The 19,804-nt window shown below is 38.3% G+C and overlaps 1 protein-coding gene across 1 annotated transcript in view; it reads right to left on the reverse strand.

Moving 5' to 3' along the window:
* SAMSN1 (SAM domain, SH3 domain and nuclear localization signals 1) overlaps positions 1-19,599 on the reverse strand; it is a 130,387-nt gene extending 110,788 nt beyond the window's left edge. Inside the window, exons 1-2 of the mRNA XM_057306598.1 lie at positions 19,474-19,599; positions 566-603 (exon numbers count right to left, since the gene is read on the reverse strand). Coding sequence (XP_057162581.1) covers positions 566-603; positions 19,474-19,596 — 161 coding nt within the window. The 5' untranslated portion in view covers positions 19,597-19,599. The remainder of the gene's footprint in view (positions 1-565; positions 604-19,473) is intronic.
* Positions 19,600-19,804: the final 205 nt, after the last annotated feature.

Genomic DNA, 19,804 nt, shown 5'->3' on the forward strand with positions numbered 1-19,804 from the left:
TAGTAACAGTTTGGTCTCAGACCATTCCAGAGTGCAAGGAAGCTATTCTGTATCATCAGCAACCAATCTGGAAATTTCCCCATAAGCCAACTTCCGGCCCCTCTGTATTTCCGCTTATTCGTTAAAATCCAATTACTTTATGCAACATGTGTGTGCCACATCCTCTGGCCGCTTGATGTGCTGAATGTAAAGCCAAACCTGACCTAAATAACCCAAATCTCTTTACAAACACATTTTTACTTGGATTAGAAGAACCCTTCAGAAGATTAGGAGGTCACCAATAGAAGCATGTTCGTGAGTAGGCTCCCACTTTAATCGGAGTCTGGTTTGAACACATGTTTCTTCTTCTGGAAATTTCATTTTCACCTCCCCGTGTACAGAAATGTCACAACACAGGTTTCCTATGCATCAGCATAAACAGATAAATGGTAGCAGAGTAAAACATATCTTGATTTGTACATGACGATTTTTTTAAAAAGCGCTTTGACAGGAAAACCACTAAAATATTCCATTCAACATTACAGAACTAACAGAGCGTAAAGTTTTCAAGGTAAACTTGACTTACTTTCTTTTTGGTTGTGCATTCTCAAAATTAGAAACTTCCTGAAAAAAAAAACAAAATAAAATAAAATACTACTACTCCAAGATATCAGGAGAATTCAAGTATGGTTCATCTTCGAGTATAATCCAAATGTAGTTCGTTTTGCCTTTTCCCAGTAAAATGACTGGTGTTTCCCCCTTGTATTCTGGTACTAGGTCACAGAATCTCAGTTCAAGTTGTTTGTATTTTTTCTCTTTTTGTCTTTGTAACTTTGAGAGACACAGAGTGCTTCCTTTATTAACTAGGGCTTATACCTTATTCTAAGCCCTGGTCAGTTAATAAACCAAGTCTTTTAAATAAAAACATGCAGTTAAATCCTTATAACCTCAAGTTTCCGTTCCCCAGCAATCCACCAACACCAAGGGCAGAGATAGGCACTAGAGTATGCTAATTCTATCACACAGTACTTTCCTCTGAGAAAGTTTAATCTATCACAATACCCTGAGTGTGTTGAAATACACCTGTGATTCATCTGGCCTCTCTCTTCAAAGCAACTGAATGTTGTGTAAATCCCTTACATTTTTCGGAGAAGAATATGTCGCCACATCTTTCACCATCCTTGAAAGAGCTTAAACTGCTCCCAGGCACCTTTAAGAACACTTCAGATTTTGGGGCGCCTGGGTGGCACAGCAGTTAATCGTCTGCCTTCGGCTCAGGGCGTGATCCCGGCGTTACGGGATCGAGTCCCACATCAGGCTCTTCCGCTATGAGCCTGCTTCTTCCTCTCCCACTCCCCCTGCTTGTGTTCCCTCTCTCGCTGGCTGTCTCTCTCTGTCGAATAAATAAATAAAATCTTAAAAAAAAAAAAAAAGAACACTTCAGATTTTCTTGTTATCATTCATCTTCTCCTTCATTCAAAACCACTCATGTTTTTGATGTTCAAAGTGCTTTTTAACATCTACTATATCATAGGCAACAGATCATGTTGGAGAGAGGTTTGATTGGTGTGGTAGGAATTTGTGTGGTAAAGAATACTGGAACCAATATTCCACATAAGAGGAAAAAACAGAAATGCAGAAGTGGGGAAGAGTAGTGAATGAAAATCAGAAAAAGCAAAACTGGTTTTATTGTTCCAATGGCTGACAGTATCCGTCTGAGCACTGCCAAATCCAGGATAACTTGTCCCCCACAGGGTAACTGAAGGGACCCTTTCACCACCATTAGCAACCACACCAGCACTGTGTCATCAGGAAAAAGGATGGCCATCTTTGTAGTTACACTTTCCTGTCACATATATTTGGAATTTAGCTGGGAAGGAGCAAGTTCCATATTTACATAATCTATAAAGTCTGGGCCAAATATGTTTCATTAATCAGAATCCACTGTTTTGAGTCTAATGAATTTGTTGTATGGGTTTAGATAAATTTCTTCGGATTGCAAATCTCATAGTCTTCAAAATCGATTCTACCTGTTTTGAGTATAGAGAAAGAGGTGTCTAGTCTAGAGTTAACTAGTACAAAGGGTCAACTTGCAATATGAAAGATGGGAAACATTAGCTATCTTCTGTTTTTGTTTTTTTTTTTAAGATTTTATTTATTTATTTGACAGAGAGAGAGACAGCCAGAGAGAGAGGGAACACAAGCAGGGGGAGTGGGAGAGGGAGAAGCAGGCTCCCCCTGAGGAGCCTGATGTGGGGCTCGATCCCAGAATGCCGGGATCATGCCCTGAGCGGAAGGCAGACGCTTAACGACTGCGCTACCCAGGCACCCCAGGGGGCATATTATTAAAGCACGGTCTCCTGCTTCACTTGGGTGAAGCCTTTGACTAAGTTAATACAAGCAGGTGTTGGGCCCACGCAAAACTGGTCAAATACGTGTGGCTGCTGATTGTGGTAAAAGAGATACAGTTAGCTCTGGGCCGAGGCATGGAGACATCTGGATCAAGACTGAAAGAATTTCATAAGACCAGGGATAGAGACTGGTTATTTTTAGGGCATATAGTGTCACAACATTCTCTAGGGACTATCTACTTTGTTCTGTTTTATTGGAATCTGGGTTATCCAATTTTTATTTGTAATGAATAACTTTGGTTTGGGGGTTTTTTGTTAAAGAGTTTTCTTGTAATGGATACTTCGAAAAAGATTCTGAGGCATGCTTAGCTGGCTCAGTAGTAAGAGTATTGATCTCGAGGTCGTGAGTTCGAGCCCTGTATTGGGTGTGGAGATTACTTAAATAAATAAAACTTAAAAAAGAAAAAGATTGTGGGTTAAAACTTCTTTTAATCCCTATTAAGATATTAGAGGTAATGCAGTTTTCCTTCAGCAACATGCTTCCTACAAGACGGTAGAGAGAGTCAAGCACATTAAATGTGTGTCTGAAGTGTGATTATAAGGGGGAAGGGGATTATGTTTTCAAACAAGACAACATCTACTTAATTAATAATACATCTGTTCCCTGGGTGTTGCCTAGGTGTATGTTACTACTGAATTGGTTAAGCAATTTTTAGTATTGCTTGTACCAGACTCAAAGCAGCTGCTTTCCTTTCTGACTTCTGCTTACATAAGCAGACTGTTATGTATTCAGAGTTCAGACCCTGTATTCCTAGAGGGGCAAGTCAAGGAAAGACTAGATACAGCTTTATTTTTAGAGCTACATCTGTGTGTGTGTGTGTGTGTGTGTGTGTGTGTGTGTGTGTGTGTTACTCTGAACTCCAAAAAGAAGACACCATTTCAGAGAGTCAATGAAATGATTCTGTCTAGTCCATTAATTTGACACTTGCCATAAATACCAGGCAAAACTTACTCCTGTTAGCCTTCATTTCATTATCCCCTAAATCAAGCACTAATCATTAGTCTTACCTTTCATTCACTAGGGAGTTTGTGGCTTAATTTAATTTTTACCCCGGGCAATTGTTAGGAAAATAAAAAATGAAATGTAGGCAAATTATTACAAACGGGCCAGCAGAAACTAAAGGACATGTCCAACATGTGTTATTATTCAAGTAGATGAGAGCAGGCTATAGGAGTAAAGCATTTTCACATAACTATGCAACAAGGTCGTATTAGGTCAAGTTAAAAAAAAAACAATTCAAAATGAAGAAAGAGAAGAGGACACTTAAGAGAAATTTTGGATACCAGGTGCCGTATTTCTATTCTCATGCAGTGGTTACGGTTGACTGTCCTTTGGGGTTGAGTCTAATATGCGTCTGTTTCTTGTGTTATTGGTTTTTAAATCTTACTTTCAAATCACAAAGTCAAAAAGGAAAAATGAAGTGAATAGGTCAGGGATTGTTGTTGCCTAACTAATGGAAATGTGAAAGGTGTTTCTGCACCAGAGAAAACTGATTGGCAGTAAATGATGGTGTAAATCCCATGGTGAACTTTTAAGACTGTAGAGATCTGACCTTTGATTTGCGATAAGTAAACTGAGATCCCAAACGGTAAACTGACTTGTCTAGGGTCATGCATATAGTGCTCTACTTTGATTAAATGTTAGTCATGTCTTCATCCTAATATACTCTATTGGAATTATATACATTCATTCATTCATTCATACATTTACACTTCATTCAACAAATATTTATTGAGCATGTACTATGTATCAGACAAGATGCAAAGAAGAATTATAAGTGGTTCCTCTCTCAAATATTCAACCATCAGTGACTGCTGATTTCAGGATCCTGTTGGAGTCTATGATTTTCTTAACTTTGAAGATTAAATGGGCTAGCCTTCATAAAATCTTTACACGATGCCAAACACATTGAAGAAAATTATAGATGTTATTTCTCATTAAATTCATTATTAGTTACATTGAATTCTAATATTGAAGCAAGAGTTGAACACACACATATATGTATACACATAACTTCTCATTAAAATAAGTTAATCCAATTTCTATTTTGTCTGACTCGTTCTCTTAAGAGAATGAGGATGATTCACTTGCATAACTGAAATGGTTTTACTAATATTAAAATACAGCAATTCCAAGAATGCCACATCCAAACTGAATGAGCCTGTTTCTGGACATTTCTTAGGTTCCTGTGCTTCAGTAAAGTTCCCACAGATGTTCAAAAAAGACATGGAAATTAATGGAAGTTCCTTTTTTAAAAAATTCTCAGAGACATCTGGCAAAGATGATTATAATGCCCCAAAGTTAATAAAATAGAGTAGTTTTGCAGTGCACCTAAAGCCACCAGAGAGAGCGTGTACACACGCACGCACACACACACACACACAGGCATATACACGAGCTATCAGCTCTGCTGTCAAAACAAAGAGGAGGTTGGTGTGACTGGATTACAAACCATCACCCATGGGAAGGAGTCCTACCCCTCATGAGCTCTTCTCCCTTGCCTGTGCATCTTAGTGTAAACATGTGGAGAAAAATCCCATGATGGAGAAGTCTCCTAAATTACCAAATAGATCACACAGCAGACAGGCATATTAGCGAAGGTAGCTAATCTGAACCCAATTGGTTAAAGCAAGTCGCTAAGAACAATATGGCTTTGAATCACATTGCTTTTCTATTTCTTGATTTAACGCATTTGCAGAATAATAATGGCAGAACAGTCACGTCATAGTAAGCACAATTCTAAATGTTTTATATATCGTAATTCACTTAATCTTTACAGCAATCCTGTGAGGTGGATACTATTATAACTATCCTCAATTTACATATGAGTAAACTGAGGCACAGAGCAGTCGAGATTCTTGCCTAAGGTCACGTAATTAGCATGTGGTAAGACTGGTATTTTATGCCTGATGTCTTAGCCAGGACATATACTACTTCTATCCTTGACTGCACAGATACTGAATTTCCCCGGCATTTAGACCAGAGATCTCACAAATGAGCACTACTGGCCAGAGAGAGAGTGGCTACGAAAAAGCCAAGGGAATATAGTGTTATTTCCCACTACTAAACCAAGAACTCGGAAGGTACCCCCTTATCAAAGCATTAATACCAATAATGTAGTATTATTTGAAGACAAGGGCACAGACAGCCCATTGATGTGTTTTAAAGGCACTCATCATTTTGTGGAGGCTGCCATCATCATCAAAGAATGCCCAGTCATTTATGACAGCACATTTAATTAAAAGTGGGCACTTCACGAATCACTGAATTTAGATGACAGTCTGTACATTGGCGGTCCCCCGGTGTATTACTATAATAATGTTACAGTTCTCAGGGAAAACAGATTTCATCCCCCCATGAGAATGCAATGAAGAAGAAGAAGTAATGTCAGCTCAGCCTGATGGGAAAAGTAGACTTTCTTGCCAGCGTGTCCGGCTCCTGTCAAAGAGTAACAACCCTATATAGCTAATGAATTCTGACTTCCTCAAGAGAAGCAGGTGGCGTATGGAATCCCTCCATGGCCCATCATCCGGGGCAGATCACAGAGCTTGTAGCGCCTGGAGAATGCACACGTACCGGATCTAATCCATCAGGGACAGAGCTGGTAAATCACATAAAATTTTGCCATTTGTCTACTGGTGTGCTAAGTGAGCTTTCTATCCATCCTGAACTAACAAACTCCTCTCACAGCACTATAAATATCCCGGATGACAAAACAGGTTTCCTAGGGGATGGTTATTTGCATTATAAAAGATTCTTCCGTTACCAAAAGATTCCATTCCAGATTTCTTAAAAAAAAAAAAAAAAAAAAAAAAAAAAGAGCTTTTCTGAAGTATCTTCAAATGTGTGATTTATGAAATTATATTTACACAAGGTTTTGGGGAGGGGAATAATGCTCATAAAGTCACCAGTTTGCTGCCATGTAGATCATTACCTGATTTCTTCCTCATAACCACAAATGGAATGAGAGCAAGCCAAAGAACTTGCGAGAAGTCAGGTAGGAAATGCGATGGGTAAAAACGTGAAATTCCATCCTAGCAATGAGAAGACACTGAGCTGGCACTCCAGAGCCTGGCTTGCTTCCCCGGGTCTGCTCCTCAACTGGGCAAGACCCAAACGTCCTCACAGAGCTTCAGTCTCTGCGTCCACAGAATAAGGCTGGTGAAGGAGAACTTTACAATCTCCACCAGTAGAAACAAGCCATGGTTCCTAATCACAATATTTCAATCCAAACTCAGTAGGGATGACAAAAGCTTTTAAGAGAAAATTAAAGTGCGAATGGGCTTCTTTGCTTTACAGCTTTTTCCTTAAAACATGATTAAAGAGATAACCGTGGCTTTCATCAGATTCAATTAGTAATTGTATCATAAGCTTAGGAAATAAAAAAGAGAATAAGGCATAATTAACCTTAATCTATTGATTTCATTTTATTTTAACATAAGTCTCTATTTACGAGAGGAGACTAATTAAAACCACCAGAGAGTGTTCACACAGGAATTGGTGGCAGAAGAATCACTGTATGTGATCATAGATATAATGGGTAAAAAAAATAAAAATGAAAGAAAAGTGTCATCTTTTTAATGAAGGTAATCTATGCTTTACATGTCAGCTTGTTAGGAGTCATTTTACAATCCAGAAATCAAGAAAAGGATTACATGCACTGTTTTGACACTGACTCCTCTTGCTCATAGCTTGATGAAGACCTAGTTGATGGGATGCCATTGTTAATCTCATTTTCTTCCTTTTGTGTCTATGTTATTAATAGCTCTGTCAGTGCTGATGCTAATATGGAGACAGAACAAAAAACTCCCAATTTTAATAGTTTGGAGGCGAGTAAGAAATGCAGTTGAGTGGTTAGAATACCAACCTTAGAGTCACCTACCTTGACTTCTCCATTACTCACCTATTCTAAAATGACATGTCACATTTCAATGTGTCCATTTATCCATTTATAAGACACTTGGCTTTAAGTGCTTTTTAAGCTCTTTTGTGAAAAATGCTAGAATAGTGTGTGATGATAATGTCTTAACCACCACTTTTCATCACTTTTAACTCTAGTTCTTCCTTTAAGTCTTAAATCTCATCTCTGTGGAACTGGTACCGTTAAACCACAAACCACAGTTACGTTCTTAGAGATAACACCTATTAGTGATCATTTATTTTGTGCCAATCACTGTGCTAATAATGTTAATTACATTGTTACTTTTTATTCTCAAACGATGAATAAGGGTAACAGTTTCTTCATTTTACAGAAGAAATGGGGCTTGAAGAGTTTAAGGAACCTGTCCAAGATCACATGACAAGTAAATTTCAAAGCTGGGACTTTTACAAGGCTTATTTGATCCCCCAATTATTTTGTCTTTTGAAATTCCTTCTGAGAATTTGTATAGAAGTTGGGCTTGATGCTTACAATACAGCATTTAATTACATAGTTATTTATGTTTCTCTCTAGATATTTTGGGCATATGTATTTCTTGCTGTAGTTGACATCTGTCATTCAATAAACCTAAAATCAATGTGTGGAAGAGGAGGAAGGAGAGGAGGAATGGTGAAAGAGAAGGAAAGAGAGAGGAAGGAAGGAAGGAAGGAAGGAAGGAAGGGAGGGAAGGAGGGAGGGAAGGAGGAAGAAAGGGGAGAAGGAAGGAAGAAAGAAAGGAAGGGTGGAAAAAAAGAAAAAGAAAGAAGGAAAGAAAGAAACTACTCTTGCTATGAGAATAAGATGTGGGGGTTTAGGTCCTGTCCACCACATCCACCAACGTAAGGCACTGATACAAAACTAACATAGGGCAAAATACAAGTTACGGGCATCCATTTTTAATGTAACAAATCTCAGAAGAGACAATATGGCTCTGGAGCCTGCCACGGTGACAGTGTCTTCTTGATCTGGCCACTTTCTGATTATGACAGAAGCAGCAGCTCTCTTGGGTGGCAAACTTTGTAGTGTGCCTCTCAGAGTAATTCCTACAAGCTTAGCTAGGTATCTGTCTTCAGACTCCCAATAATTCTGAGTTCTCTTTAACTCATATTATATTCCTCTCTGATTAAATTAGCTAGCATGGATTTGATTATCTGCAAATAACTCTGATCAATAACTTGTCAAATTAATTTCAGTTCCTGTGTTAAATATTGCTGTGGGGGTGCCTGGGTGGCTCGGTCAGTTAAGCGTCTGCCTTCGGCTCAGGCCATGATCCCAGCCCCTCATTGAGCTCCCTACTTTAGCGGGGAATCTGCTTCCCCCTCCCCCGACCCTCCCCCTAACATATGCTCTCTCGCGCTCTCAAATAAATAATAAAAATATTGCTGTGTAATAAATTACTCCAAAATGTAATGGCTTAAAACAATAAGGATTTATTATCTCCAGTTTCTGTGGGTCAAGAGTATGGGCATGACTTAGATGGGTCCTCTGTTTCATGGTCTCTCACAGGGTTGCAGTCAAGTTGTTGATCCAAGGGTCTGAGGTCTCATCCAAAGCTTAGCTGGGGAAAGGATCCTCTTTTAAGCTTCCTTAGTGGTTGCTGGAAGCATCCAATTTTTTGAGGGCTATTGAAATAAAGGCCTCGCTGGTTGTAGGCTGACTGCTGCTCTAGCTTCCTTACCACATGGGTCTCTGTAGATGGTATCTTGCTTCATCATGATGTTCAAGCCAAGAAGGTAAGGAAGCCAGTCTGCTAGCAAGACAGAAGCCAGGGTCTTTTGTAACCTAATTATGGAAGAGACTCCCTGTTACCTTTGCCAAATTCTGTAGTAATCAAATCACATAGAAGGGTGGGGATTACACAAGGACTTAAATATCAGAAGGCAGATAGTATGATTAATTTTGTGCCAACTTGGGGCGCCTGGGTGGCTCAGTCGTTAGGCGTCTGCCTTCGGCTCAGGGCGTGATCCCAGAGTTCTGGAATTGAGCCCCACATCAGGCTCCTCAGCTGGGAGCCTGCTTCTTCCTCTCCCTCTCCCCCTGCCTGTGTTCCTTCTCTTGCCGGCTGTCTCTCTCTCTGTCGAATAAATAAATAAAATCTTAAAAAAAAAAATTTTGTGTCAACTTGGCTAGACTACAAGACCCAGATATTTGGTCAAACACCAGCTTACAAGCCACTATGAAAGTATTTTTTGAGATGAGATCAATATTTAAATCAGTAGACTTTGAGTAAAACACACTAACCTCCATAATATGGGTGGATCTTATTCAATCAGTTGAAGATCTTAAGACAAAAAGCCTGTAGTCTCCCACAGGGAAGAATATGTATAGATAGTCTAGATATCTTCTAGATAGTGCCTTTAGACTATCTCTGGATTCTAGTTATAACATCAACTCTTTCCTGGGTCTCCAGCCTGCCAGCCTGCCCTGAAAATTTCTGACTTGCCAGCTTCCATAATCACATGAGTCAATTCCATCAAATAAAATTCTTTCTTTATATTTCCACAACCTATTAGTTCTGTTTCTCTAGACAACACTGACTAATATAGTCAGCTTCATTAGAGGACATTTTAGAAGTCTGCCTTCTACAGTTCCAAAAGGAAAATTATAGCGTTTTATGTTAGACAACACTCCCCTACCAAAATAATTAATTTCTTAATAGATTTTATTTATTTATTCATGGGGGGCAGTGCAGAGAGAGAAGCAGGCTCCCCACTGAGCAGGGAGCCTGACATGGGAGTCAATCCCAGGACCCTGGGATCATGACCTGAGCCGAAGGCAGATGCTTACCCACCTGAGCCACCCAAGTGCCCCTTCACTTCCAAAATTATTTAAAATGTATTCAAGGAAACATTTTAGAGCAGGAAGGGGCCTTAGAGTTCATCGAGTCTAATCTATCACCTTATAGAGGTGGAAAATGAGATTCGGATAGTATAAGGACTTATTCAACATTATTTAGGAACAAAGCTGGGGCAAGAACTCAGTTTTCTCTCACAATGCTCTTACCACTGACCCCTGAATTATCCCAAGTTGAAGGCTAAGAATTGCACTGGTGGCCTGAAGACTGATTATAGTGAAGGAAACTCTTCATGGGCAGATGAACTCTTGGTCAGCAAGCTTGCTCTTCCCTGAAGTTGCTATTCCCATAAGTGGGTAATGGTTTTGTGCTGGTGCTTCCTCAACTTCCAAATCAGATCCCTTACTGATCAATGGCACACACAGCCAAGACAGCAGGCTGGGGTCATGGATGCTGCCAGTGGCTCTGGAACACAGCAAAAATAACCGGCCATATGGGGATTAAACCCCTGACCTTGGCCTCATTAGTGCTGAGCTCGAACCAACTGTTAGACATGTATTGTATTGTTTGTCTTTAAAGCTATCTTTGAATCTGCTCTATTACTTTCTCATTAACATCTGGTGGCTGGGAACAATTTAATTGATTTCTATAGTGCTTTTTATCAGTACAGAATGTTGATGAGTGAGTATACAAAAAATTAAACTTGCATTTTAATAATATTTAAGTTAAAATGGACCCCCCCTCAAAACCAAAACCCAAAAAACATCCTGAAATAGGCATTAGGCAAACAAGAGCCACTGTGATAGATTTTCTTGTTCACTGTTGTCTACACGTGATGGGAAATCTCGGGCTAAATTGTCAAACATTGCAGTCAACCTGAGTGTTCATGATTTGAGGCAATTTGTGGAGATTAAAATCTTGGGTGTTCTAATGCACATCAACAATAAATCCTGTTGCTTCTTCTTGTCCAGCCCAGTAAAAATCAATGCTTTTAGGTAAGGAGTGTTGATAACAAATTATTTTTGAGCAGTTATTTTAAAAGGACATTCGAGCTCAAGTGAGAGTTTGACTTAAAGTCATTTAATCAAGGATATTAAATTAAAGGATCACTCTGCCCTGGTGTGATGGGTTGCAGAAGGAAGGAAAATGAACATTAACATGCATTATGCCAGGTGCTTAACGGGTCTTATAACATTTGATCCTCACTACAAACCAAGAGGCAGACATTTTTAGCCACATTCTATTGCTTAGGAAATTTAGGGTCAGAGAAGTTCAATAACATTTTCAAAGACACACATTTCTCAGCCGCCTGGGGAGCAGGAATAAAATTCGAGTCTATTAACTGCATTGCCCATCTCAACTTCTTTCTGCTATGTTCTCTGTATCATTAGATTATATTTAGCATATATATTATAAGGTCAGATTCTTTATCCTCCTATCTTCCCCTCCTCTTCACTTCTTATCTCCCAAAAGCACGCTGCCACTCACCTGTCTCCTGCCTTCTCTACTCTTGTGTATACACACATTCATACCCCCCCCCCCCACACACACACTGCTGGCAGAGGGGCCAAAGGACAAGATTAGTATTTGGGAAGCCAGAACTCCAGTCTTGACTCCATCTGTCTCTCCATACAAGTCACTAATCTCAGCTTCCTCATTGGGTAACACACCTGTTCCCTATTGTCTTGTTTCCTACAAGTATATAATTAAATGTTTATCATTAAGTATTTTTATACTTTAATATCTATACTTCCTTAAGTGGAGTATGATATCATCTAGTTACTTTGATGCCTCAATACCACCAGCAGTTTCAAGCCTCTCATCCTGCCCTGTTCCAATACAGAAACCATTACTAGCCTCATATGGCTATTGAGCAATTGATAGATGGCTGGTGTGACTGAGGAACTAAATTTTAATTTAACTTAATTTTAATTTAGAAACTGAAGCTGAGTACAAAATACACAATCTATGATTTCACTAGGATTAGGTTTCACTTCACCACTGACACTTCAGCATCTGACTCAAGATGTATAAAATACAGACTAAAGTCTTAGTTTAAAAACAAGAATGTAAAATGTCTCATTAACATTTTGTATTAATTACATTGTTTCTTCTTAAAGTTTTTTTATTGTGACTACTAGAAAATCTAAAATTATATCTGTGGATTGCATTATATTTCTACTGGATGGGGTTACTCTAATCCCTTCTTACTGATACAGTAGATCCAGATAGGGCCTAGGTAGATGTGTCTTCAGGTGATCCTGAAGCCCAGCTGCTCTTGAGAACAACTGCCAAAAGTGTGGCAAAGTCTTTTTTATAGCAGCTCTTTTGTTTGTGATTTATTTTTTTTAAGGTTTTTTATTTATTTGCAAGAGAGGGAGAGAGAGAGAGCGTGAGTAGGGGGAGAAGCAGAGGGAGAGGGAATGAGAGAATCTCAAGCAGACTCCATCATGGGGCTCGATCTCATGACCCTGAGATCCTGACCTGAGCCCAAATCAAGAGTTGGATGCTTAACTGACAGAACCACCCAGGTACCCCTGTGATTTAATTCTTAATGTAATAGTATTAGTCTTTTTTTTTTTTATTCCTCTCCAGCTTAACTGGAAAAAATCAAAAGTCTTACTTTATCACTACTTTATTAGACCCAAATATTACAGAAGACTTGTAACTCACTTTTTTTTTATTTTAAACATTTTGCTTTTATTAGAATACTTTTTTATTATTATGCTATGTTAGTCACCATACAGTACATCATTAGTTTTTGATGTAGTGTTCCATGATTCATGATTTGTGTATAACACCCAGTGCTCATGACAACACGTGCCCTCCTTCATACCCCTCACCGTGTAGTTCACTTTAAATGTTAGGATAATACTGTAAGCCTGTGGTAAAACGCAAATTATTTTCTACTGAGACAAAGGACAGCCACCTTCAGAAAGCTAGCCATCCTCCCTGTCCACTGCAGAGGAGTTCCAGAGGTGAAAGGGCACAGCTTTTGTTTAGTTTTTTGAGGATGGTAATGCCAATTATAATCAGTATGAAAAGTCTCAGAAGGAAGGATAGCGGACATAGTAGATTAACACTAAACATCTCCTCACCTTCCTTCTGGTGTACCTTCATTTATCAGGGGCCAAAAAGCTAAAAACCACATTCTACAAGTTTCCTAAAGCCTGGAGAACAAATATAATTTGAGTCTGGCAGAATATGAGCATCTGTGTGACATTTGAAAGGTGGGATGTGACACGGAGGCCACCATCCAGTAGCTATGAGTGAAATTCCATTTATCCTAATATATCTAAAATATTCCCATTTCAACAATTAATGTAAAAACTGTAAAAAAAATGTAATAAGCTGTTTTATGCTTTTTTCGTGGGAAGTCTTGAAACTATGGCATGTATTTTAACCCTACTGCATTCACATTTGGACTAGCCCTTTTTCAAGCACTCAATTGCCACTTGTGTTTGTAACTTCATAGTTCTAGGGGTCAGTAAACTTCTTCTATGAAAAGCCAGATAGAAATATATTAGGCTCTGGGGGTCAGAGACAATTTCTACAGCACAGTCTTCTTTACTTTTGCTTTTGTTTTTAAGCAAATCTTTTAAATGCAAAAGCAGCTCTTAGCTCTTGGGCCATAAAATACAGGCCCCTCAGGCTACAGTTTGCAGCCCTTCTCAAGGTTCTTTCCTTCCATGCTAAATCCTTCCTGCACGTGGACAGGAAGAGGATCAATCAAGAGGAGATTGTCTTCCTGCAATAGAACTCAGCTGAACCTATACAGGGGACTGTTCTCATTCTACAGAGAAGGACACCAAGGTCTAGAGAATTTTAGCAAATTTCCCAGGTCAAATAGCTCATAAGTGGCAGACCCAGAATGAGAACTCTTATTTGCCCATCTCCAAAGCTCATGCTTTTCAACACTGCATCATACATACTTCATTATTTTTTTTAAAATTTTTTATTTAAATTCAATTAGCCAACATATAGTACATCATTAGTTTCAGATGTGGTGTTCAATAATTTATCAGTTGCCTATAACACCCAGTGCTCATCAACATCACATGCCCTCCTTATTGCCCATCACCTAGTTACCCCGTCCCCCCAATCTCCCCTGCAGCAACCCTCAGTTTTTTTCTTATAGTTAAGAGTCTCTCATGGTTTGTCTCCCCCTCTGATGACTTCCCCTTCAGTTTTCCCTCCCTTCCCTTATGATCCTCTGTGCTTTTCTTATATTCCACATATAAGTAAAACCATATAATTGTCTTTCTCTGACTGACTTATTTCACTTAGCATAATACCCCCCAATTCCATCCACGCCAATGTAAATGGTAAGTATGCATCCTTTCTGATGGCTGCGTAATATTCCATTGTATAAATGAACCACATCTCCTTTATCCATTTATCTGTCGATGGACATCCTGGCTCTTTCCACAGTTTGCCTATTGTGGACATTGCTGGGGTGCAGTTGCCCCTTCGGATCACTACACTTGTGTCTTTGGGATAAATACCCAGTCGTGCAATTGCTGGGTCATAGGTAGCTCTATTTTTAACTTCTTGAGGAACCTCTATACCATTTTCCAGAGTGGCTGTACCAGCTTGCATTCCCATCAATGGTGTAAGAAGGCTCCCCTTACTCCTCGTCCTTGCCAACATTTGTTGTCTCCTGTCTTGCTAATTTTAGCCATTCTGACTGGTGTAAGGTAGTATCTCATTGTGGTTTTGATTTGTATTTCCCTGATGCCAAGTGATGTGGAGCATTTTTTCGTGTGTCTGTTGGCTATTTGTATGTCTTCTTTGGAGAAATGTCTGTTCAATACATGCTTCATTATTAAGACTTTCTTTAGCTTGATTAATGGAACTTCACTGATCCATTCATTTAGCTTACAAATATTTATTGAATGAATATTTGTGCAACATATAAATAATAGGGACATTTCCCCTACCCCACATGAAAGCTCATTTTTGAAAAGGCTCAAATTTCTTGCCAATTTAATTTGTGGGTTACAAAATGCAAGCAAAAATGGACAACTATTTGCTTACTTCAGTCAATACAGATGGCAAACCAGATAATTCAGGACTGATCCAGGTAACCCCCAACTGGCAGAGGTACAAACATTTTATGTTCTCACTCTATTTCTAAATCAAGATACTTTATTAGCTTGACATAATAAAGAAGTAATAAAATAGGTACAGACTCAAGCCATAATGGCCTATACTTTAACTAATATAATAACAAAGTAGTCAATTCTTAGTTAGACTAGTATATTAGCATAGTTTCTTTCAGCATATTTACTTAGTTGCACAATTATTCACTCCAAAACACTCTTCATACTTTTTTTTTTTTTTGGTCAGTAGCCCTCCAAAACTCTCTGGCTTTGCTAAGATATAAGTGGATCACTTACTATTCTTCTTGTATTTTAAATTGATTTATCCTTGGATGGACTCTCCATTACCAATCCCTCCTAGAACTACAATTAAAATGGAAGCTAGATATTTCAGATGTTTCTCATTTAAAATCCCAAAATATGGAATAGACGTCTTTCCAAAGAAGACATGAAGATGGCCAACAGACACATGAACATATGCTCAACATCACTCATCATCAGTGAAATTCAAATCAAAATCACAATAAGATATCATCTCACAGCAGTCAGAATGGGTGGTCTCAAAAGGACAAGAAATAACAATTGCTGGCGAGGATGTGCAGAAAAGGGATTCCTCCTGCACTGTTAGGAGGAATGTAAATTGGTACAGCCAGTGTGGAAAACAGTATGTAGGTTCCCCAAAAAAACGGAAAATAGAAATACCATGAGATCTAGTAATTCCCTTTCTGGGTATTTACCCAAAGAACATGAAAACACGAATTCAAAAGGATACATGTGTACCTATGTTTACTGTAGCATTGTTTATAATAGACAAGATGTGAAAATAACCTAAGTGACCATCAATAAATGGATAAAGAAGATGTGTTACATATACACACAATGGAATATTACGCAGCCATAAAAAGAACAAAATCTTGACATTTGTAACAACGATACACCAGAAGATTTTTATGCTAAGTGAACTAAGTCAGACAGAAAGACAAATGCCATATGATTTTACTGATATGTGGAATCTAGAAAACCAAGCAAACAGACAAACAGAGACTCATAAATATAAAAAACAAACTGGTGGTTACCAGAGGGGAAGGGGGAAGGGGATAGACAAAATAGGTGAAGAGGAGTAAGAGGTGTACACTTCCAGTTATAAAATAAGTTGCAGGGATGAAAAGTAGAACATAGGGAATATGGTCAATAATACTGTAATAACTTTGTGTGGTGACAGATGGTAACTATACTTATCATGGTGAACATATCATAATGTAGATAATCGTCAAATCACTATGTTGTGCACCTGAAACTGATTGTATATGTAAACTGTACTTCAATTTTTTTTTTTAATTTTAAAAATCCCCAAATAAACTTCTTCCCTTTAATACCTACTCAACCCTTAAATGAGAAGTTGATCGATACTGGATAATCTCTTCTGGGAGTCTGGATTATCCTATAATCATCTATATAATTCCATGCCTTGCTTAAAACAGTGTTTTCTACATCACAAAACTCCTAATAAATAAATAAATAAATAAAACGTGGTTAAGGGAAGCCAGGATGCCTCTCTCATTTTGATTTTTCTTTTCTTTTCTTTTTTTTTTTTTTTAGAGAGGGAGAGAGAGCAGGGTTGGGGGAGGGGCACAGGGAAAGGGAGAGAGAGAATCTTAAGCAGGCTCCATGCTGAGTGTGGAGCCTGATGACGGGCTCGATATCACAACCCTGAGATCATTACCTGAGCTGAAATCAAGAGTTGGACGCTTAACTGACTGAGCCACCCAGGTGCCTTTGATTTTTCTTTTCAATTCATGTAACAAATGCTATTATTTTTAGTATGGTCTATTAATTTCCACTGGAACAACCAGATATGCTGTCTGGTTGCTCCTAAAGAACCTGAGTATGAGAGCACCTCTCCTCCCTCAGAAGGTTACAGATACATTTGGGTTGAGGACTGGGAGCTTGCGATATAACTCCATGAACTTTTGGGGTGTTTTTATAGTATTTCTAGAACACGAATCCTGAAAGAATAATTTTTTTCTGATAGTGTCAAGACTAGTCCAAAACTTTTTTCCCCCCTTAAATCGGGGGGGAAAAAAAGGAAATAAGAATACTAGGAGGAAAAAATGATCCATTCTTCAGAGGCTCAGAGGGAAAGTTCTAAATCACTAAATGTCATTTTATTAAAAGACTGATTTTATTTTATCTAAGCCATGGAATCATTTTTATAAGGAATAAAATGTCAGTGGTAATTTGAAAGGACTGGTACAATTTAACAATTAATAGTAGAATCAGTGGTTGAACTGGTTGCCTTTCAAAAGTGTATACACACACACACAATTTATGCTTGTATGTGTGCATAAACTTTTAAATTAAATATGGAGACATATATATCTATATACATGATATGCATGTATATATACATATATATGTGTGTGTTGTATATATACATGGAGAGAGTTGTAGCAAACTTAAATCATGTTTTCATTATTCTCATCTACTTTGCAATGTAAGAAGTTTGATAAAAATTCTAGTAGACTGCTTGGCCATGAACTTGTTTATTTTTCATGCATATTTATTAAACTAACACATTTAAGGAAATATCTTCAGGCTCTTCAGCCTATTCAATTTTTCTTCTTAATTATAGAGTAAAAATGCTTACAAACATTTTGCAATGTCAATTGAGAGTCTTCATGTAAGTCTCACTCTCTCACATTAATATGTAAATGTATTGCTTCCTCTTCTGCATATCTGTCAACATCAACATCTTCATGGATATTGAAAAGAGTATAGATTGATGGAAGAGTTTCCACTACACTAAATTTTTGGGGATTATTTTTACTTACTGAGACTTATTATTGAACTTGGTTGTTAACTAATATGACATTGCTTACAACTCTAAAAAAAGAAGTTTTCAAAGAATGTCCCCAAGGAATAGAATAGGTAGGTATGAAGGTAGGTATAAAACTTGAAGGTACTTTTCTGGATTTGAATCCTGGGTCACCCTTTTTTTAATTGGAAAGTTATATAACCTTTCTACACATTTTTTTTAAGATTTTATTTATTTATTTGAGAGAGAGAACACAGAGAGAGACAGAGAGGGAGAAGCAGGCTCCCCGCTGAACAGGGAGTCTGATGCAGGGCTCAATCCCAGGACCCTAGGGTCATGATGTGAGCCGAAGGCAGATGCTTACTGACTAAGCCACCCAGACACCCCCTTTCTCCACATTTCTAAACCTCTCTAAAGTTATTGTGAGGATCAACACAAATGTCATATATAACATCACCTAGTACAGTGCCTTATAAAGAAGGAATCAGATATTAATCTTTGTGTTGTCATTGGGGAAAAGTATGATTGCAAGGGTAAGAGATGGCATCTAAATCTCTAAGTACAGGGAAACTCTTTGTTTGTAGCAAACATGGGATATTTTGTATTGTACTAAGCCACAATAGAAGCAAAATCAGTATGTTAGAGTGGGATTAACTTCAATACAGCACAATCAACTAAGAGAACAGCGAGCACTGTTAAACAAGGACAGAGCCAATTTTGCAGAGCACCAAGAACTCTCTGCCTCTAGTAATTATAAAGATAATTCAAAAAAAACTATCTGCATTTGCATTCTAGTAAGACTTGTGTTTTCTAAGCTCATGGTGCGTGTCCATAAATTTAAGGAGCAGCTTAGTAAAGTGGTTAGCACGAATTTTAAAACCTCCACTGGTGTGTTGCAGTTGACACTGGGAATAATGAACAAATAAATATTCAGGCATCGTAAGCCTGTTATTAAACCACTGGTAGCTCGAAAATGACCACAGTAGGAGCATTTACACCAAGGCAATTGGCAAATGCTACAAATCTGGGGTTCCCTCCACCCATTCCAAAGACCTCATTTGCCAATACACTACTGATGAACCACTGAGGCAGACCCATATATCTTTAACTGCCAGCTTTACCACTTCACGGTTTAGAGCCTTTAGCAAGTTATTTTACTTTCTCTCCTGTAGTTTCCTAATCTCAAAAAAGATATAATTAGTTCCTTGTCTTAAGGTTGCTTTGAGATTAACTGAGTTAACTTAGGTAATCACCTAATACATACTTTATAAATGGTGGTTTATATTCATAAGGTAAAATCATGAAAGAGACAGCAACGAAGAGAAACTCAGACACCAAAAGTAAATGAAGAACTTTCTGAGAACAGTGGTTTTTGCTGTATTGAGAGGTATCATGAAGCAAGTGATTCTAAATATACAGAGAAGCAATCCACTCAACTCAAGGCTTCACTCACCATGAAGACATTGCCGTGTGCTTTTCCACTCTCTCCAAAGGGTGAACTAAGAGAACCAGTCCCAACAGAGGTGTTTTCTTGGTTAGTTTGTTGCTCTGGGACGGGCTCATATAAGCTGTCCATGGAGCCTTCCTGCAATAAAAGAGATTCATGAGGCAAAAATAATAAAATGATATTTTCCTTGAAAAGTCTTTTTTTTTCAAAAGTCTTTCTTATTTTAGAAAAATAAGATTTTAAAAAAAAGTCTTTCTTATTTTAGAAAGAGAGAGCACACAAGCAGAGGGAGGGGGAGAGGGAGAGAATCCCAAGCAGACTCCCCACTGAGCGGGAG

The sequence above is a fragment of the Ursus arctos genome, unplaced genomic scaffold (genome assembly GCF_023065955.2).
Source record: "Ursus arctos isolate Adak ecotype North America unplaced genomic scaffold, UrsArc2.0 scaffold_4, whole genome shotgun sequence".
Lineage (NCBI taxonomy): Eukaryota > Metazoa > Chordata > Mammalia > Carnivora > Ursidae > Ursus > Ursus arctos.